At 45.9% G+C, this 4588-nt stretch overlaps 2 protein-coding genes across 2 annotated transcripts; both read right to left on the bottom strand.

Annotated features, from left to right (window-relative positions):
- Positions 1–468: 468 nt before the first annotated feature.
- Positions 469–3700, bottom strand: LOC105882112 (small integral membrane protein 43). The gene is made up of 3 exons (XM_012784213.3): positions 2710–3700; positions 1648–1710; positions 469–490 (listed from the first exon to the last, which is right to left on the bottom strand). Exons 1-3 carry the CDS (start codon positions 2982–2984, stop codon positions 478–480), a joined length of 351 nt encoding a protein of 116 aa, XP_012639667.1. The 5' UTR covers positions 2985–3700; the 3' UTR covers positions 469–477.
- Positions 2768–4003, bottom strand: SMIM43 (small integral membrane protein 43). The gene is made up of 2 exons (XM_076010644.1): positions 3716–4003; positions 2768–2854 (listed from the first exon to the last, which is right to left on the bottom strand). The coding sequence occupies exon 1, from the start codon at positions 3973–3975 to the stop codon at positions 3784–3786; it is 192 nt and encodes a 63-aa protein (XP_075866759.1). The 5' UTR covers positions 3976–4003; the 3' UTR covers positions 2768–2854; positions 3716–3783.
- Between the last annotated feature and the right edge of the window lie 585 nt (positions 4004–4588).

Here is a 4588-nt window from a genome sequence, read left to right as displayed (position 1 = left end):
AATGATCCTAGAGTATTAACTGTGGATTGAGTCTAAATATGCACAAATCCCTGAGAGTAGCTGTAAAAACATTTTTTTTTAAGTACAGTACTCTGCAGGTAATTTCTGTGTACTACATTCGTATGTTTAGCATTCTAAAAGTCCCTAGATGAGTAAGTATGACTTAGAAAAAAATAAACATTTCCCACCATCTGAAATGATTTAACCATTTACAATCTTTAAAATTTTGGCCATTTAAAATTTAACTCTATTGCACTTATTTTGAAACTATAGCAAAATTGGAAACATGGAATGTCAAGCTAAAAATAGGGTATTGCATATTTTTTACTCACCTAGTTCCAAGTTTCCACCCCTGCAAGTGAACCAAAAACAAATCCTGGCACCTTGTCATTCCCAGAAAAGCCAGTGCATGGCACACTCTGGGTAAATTTTCTCTCTCATTCTGTGGAATCACACCAGATGGCATCCGTTCTGCATCTACAGCTGTGCCCTAAAATTGAAGTTCAGACATAGGAATCTATTTTATTAGACATTTTAGATTTTGCAGATGTGAGTATGGTATCACTCTCATCCAACTTAAAATCCAACTTAAAATTATCTTTCCAAGTCCAAGGGCAGATCCACTGTACTTACAAGTTTGGAAATAAGTGCAACCATCAAGATTGTCCTAATAAGATTTGAAGTCATTTTGAACAGCTAAAATTTAGAAACAATAATGAAATAATAAAACTTGAAATAAAATACAAACATCACATAATAGAATTATGGTTCATTTTCTTATAACGTAAGAAATTCAACTTGGTAAAATAAATAAATAAATAATAATTTTTGCCTATTTGGAGTTTCAGGAAAGCATACTGATATATGAATTATATAGTTTCTAATAAAATGCATTAAAATACACAAAAAAAGGAAATTCAACTCAGCTTCTAACATTGCTTAAAAGTCTTTTATTGAAAATAAAACATAAGAGTCTTCTTCTATAATCAAGTTACATTTATATAATAAGCAGTCATTTTAAATGTTCCCGACTTTTTGAATGCTTTACTGTCTAGCTCATATTTACACAATCTTTAAAAAGACACTTGGCATAGAGATTGACTGAACCTGGGGGAGATCAGTGCATGGAGTATCCCACATGTACAAGGCTAGAACCTAGACCATTGTGGGTGTCCAAGTATTCGATCTAAGCCAAAAAATCTATACAGGTAGCCAAAAATGTGAGTTCAAAGTAGTTCTAATTTGGGAGATCAGTCTGTGCCGCGTCATGGACAAATGATGATTGACTAAATGAATAAACAAAGGCAGCTCATCTACAGGTGTCAAAATTTCAAAAGCAGAGTCTCTAACAAAGCAAGGGCAGGGCAAGAGACCAGCAGCAGCAAGTTCAAAGAGCAGATGTGAGGAACGTTAATTCTCCTAGAGTTTAGGGCCAAGTTCTAAGCAGAGTTTGAGTAATAGGAATAAATATTCACTTCTTTTGCCTGGATAAATGGGAACTTAGTAATTAATGAATTCAACTACAAGGAGGTTGTATAATGGCATTGTGCACAAGATAGAAAGGCAACCTCACCTTTCATAGGAACCTAAATCAGTAGAACCAACAGAGAGATTGGAGTAATACTGAGATGGCAATAAACCACTCACCTCGAGTTCTCCTGTCTAAGAAGAATCATGGGCAGGTTAAATTTCTGGACACCAGTGGCACTGCTAGGAAAATTAAAGGATTACAAAGTCAAGAAGCCAAGCAGGTAGTTAAAATAATTTGCATTCTGAGTATTATAAAGTATGACATGATGATTTTCCATCCTTATAAACAACTGTAATTGCTAATTAATTACTCCCACATTCATCTTCAATGGCTATATTAATCATACAACCCTTTAACTAAATGCCACTGCAGAGACATCAACTAATTAGAGGACTATTGTTCACAGCACAATACAGAACCACTGCAGTTGATCTGGAGAATTCAAACTGGGGGTTCAAATCAAGTCTTACCATAAACCTGATAAAGAGGTGAGAATTTGCTCATGACTTAATATTTAAAATAAACCACTTACTTCATTAAGAACAGGTCTATTTTGGTAAAGTAAAATACAAAATATGGGAAATTACCTGAATATCTCAGGCCAAAAACTTTCTCCATAGTTATTCACCTGAGAATATTTTCTCCTTCCTTTGAAGTATCAAAATAATTACCTTACACTTCATTGTTAGATTATCAACTTGGGCAAAATTTGGTATTTCATTGCTTTTAGTCTCTCTACGTGGTCTGTCTTTGTATCTAAAATTAATAAGTATTTTCAATACTACATTCATGACACAGATAGCTTATCCCACTCTAACATGACTAAACCCACATCTTCCTGTATCAAAGACAAATTATATCTGCATCATATATTTCACTCCAAGAACCCCTGCTTTGTTTTCCAAAACAGCAGAATGATTATTAAAATTGCAAACACTCCTGACATCCCATTCTCATTTTCCTAATCTTCTACCTAGACACTAGTTCTTGCAATGAGAGAGGAGTAAGTTTGGCTTCTTGGTTCCAGTAGTCCACCAGTTCTGAGTAAGGGAGGGCCCTTTTTTTTTCCACTGGACCCGTTTCCCCCATCGTGACCCCCTCACTTTTATAGACCCTAGATATTCAGAAGTTTAGCCCTAACTAGGGGCAACGTGAAACCACGAGTGGTCCCAACTCACCGTTTGCAGCTTTGCTTACCAAATCTTCCACCTCCCATGGTGCCCGCCTTCTCCTCGCAGGGCTCCCAAGCTGTCGCTGCAGCTGCGGTCCTCCGCGCACCGGCCAAGGGCAGCTGCTCGCTCCGGGATGCGAGACGACACACATCTAGGAAAAAAAGCATCTGGAGGGTGAAGTTATTTCCCAAACTATAGTAACATCGCCCGGAGCGTGCTGAGGGCACACTGGTGACTTTAGTCCTGCCTGTCAATCTTCCCGCGAAAGCTGCTCTAATCATTTAACCTGAAACCACAGGCCCGCCCCCCGTCCTTTTTTCCTGTTACCCCACGCGGTGCAAACGGTACCTTCTTTCGCCCGCCTGCCATACGGTCACTCACAAGGTCACGCACGGCCAACCCAAAGGGGTCTTCCAAATGACTCTCGCTGCACCGCTCACCCCGCGCGGTCCCAGACTCCAAACCCACCCTGCGTGGCAATCGCAGGCACTGACGGGGCTGTTGGCTCGAATAGGATTAAGGATCAAGGATTCCTCCCCACAATGGGCCACTGAATTCTCTCCCAGCCCCCTGCGCATCGCCAGCACAACTCCATTTACTGTCTCCTGTTTGAAATATTTCAAGTGTGCCATCCTCCTGCCACTTATCCCAAAGACCACACTGTTTCTCAAAAATTTGGATATTTGGGTTGACGTTCGATGTTGTTTGGAAGCGGCTGGACTGAGTTATCTGAATAATTGAGTTTCCCACCCCTTGCTAAAAATGCAGTTGGACTGGACAAAAGAGCCTGTAGGTGCCCAAAGCCATGTGGGCTCCCAAGGCTGATGATCTCCTCTTTCCTCCTCCTCTCCGCACCCCAGAAAAACTCGGGGTCCCTCCCGCGGGGCAAGGCGCCAGCCCAGACCACATGCACCGCCGTCCCTGGCACCCGAGCCTGTCGAAGAGCAGAGCCTCGTCCCTCCGCCGCTCCCTCTCCCGCCTGAGCAGATCTGCGGCGCCGCGGGCCCCGCACCTGGATGCTGGGCGATCGCGCGGACGGAGAACCCGGGCGAGGACCCGGCCCGGTGGCCGCACCCCGGGTCACACCGCTTGCTCTCGGGAGAAGCCCCAGGGCTCGCGGTGCAGCGAGAGGCGCCCGGGCTGGAGCGCGCCGGCCGTGCTGGCCACGGAGTTCTTCAGCTGCTTGATGACCGCGAAGAGGAGGAGGAAAAGTAAGAAGAGCAGGAAGAAGAAGAGCGCCAGGTAGAGCAGCAAGTTGAGTTCCCACTCCATGCTGCAGGCGCGGCGCCCGGTGGCCGTGCGCGCTCGGCGCGGGCTGCAGCCGGAGGGCGAGGCGCGCCGCCCGCACACCCACCGCGCGCTCCGCCGGCCCCGCGCGAGGGCGCCCCGCTTTGGGCGCCGGCTCCGGGGTCCGCGCTCGGCCTCCCCCAGCTGCCAGGAGACGCGCCAAGGAGCTGGTGAGATCCGGCTCCGACACTCGGTGCCAGGCACGAGAGCCCTGCGACCGAGATCCTCCCCTGTGCTCTGGAGCGCGCCAGCAGGTTTCCAGGGAGCCAACTAGAGCGGGCGGGGACGCGAGAGGAGACCAGGACTAGTCTCCCAGTGGGTGTCGGCGCTGATGTTTTGCACATGATTTCCAAATTTCTACCCCCAACAACCTGTAGGGTCCCTGGACCCCTCCCTTCCTGATTCTCATTATTTCCTCCTTTCCGAGAAAGTGCAGGTGACGCCAGGGCCCACAGATCCCAAGGACTGGAGGGCGACGGTGAAGATGGGGTCTGAAATGCTGTTAGATGATTCCGTGCTGTGAGCTGACTTACTGTGCCTGAGAGAATTCCAGTTGCAGCTGCCTTGCTCTTCAGAGATGCGGATGCACTCAGTATCC

This window comes from Microcebus murinus, chromosome 15 (assembly GCF_040939455.1).
Source record: "Microcebus murinus isolate Inina chromosome 15, M.murinus_Inina_mat1.0, whole genome shotgun sequence".
NCBI lineage: Eukaryota > Metazoa > Chordata > Mammalia > Primates > Cheirogaleidae > Microcebus > Microcebus murinus.
This window is presented reverse-complemented; position numbering and strand designations above follow the sequence as displayed.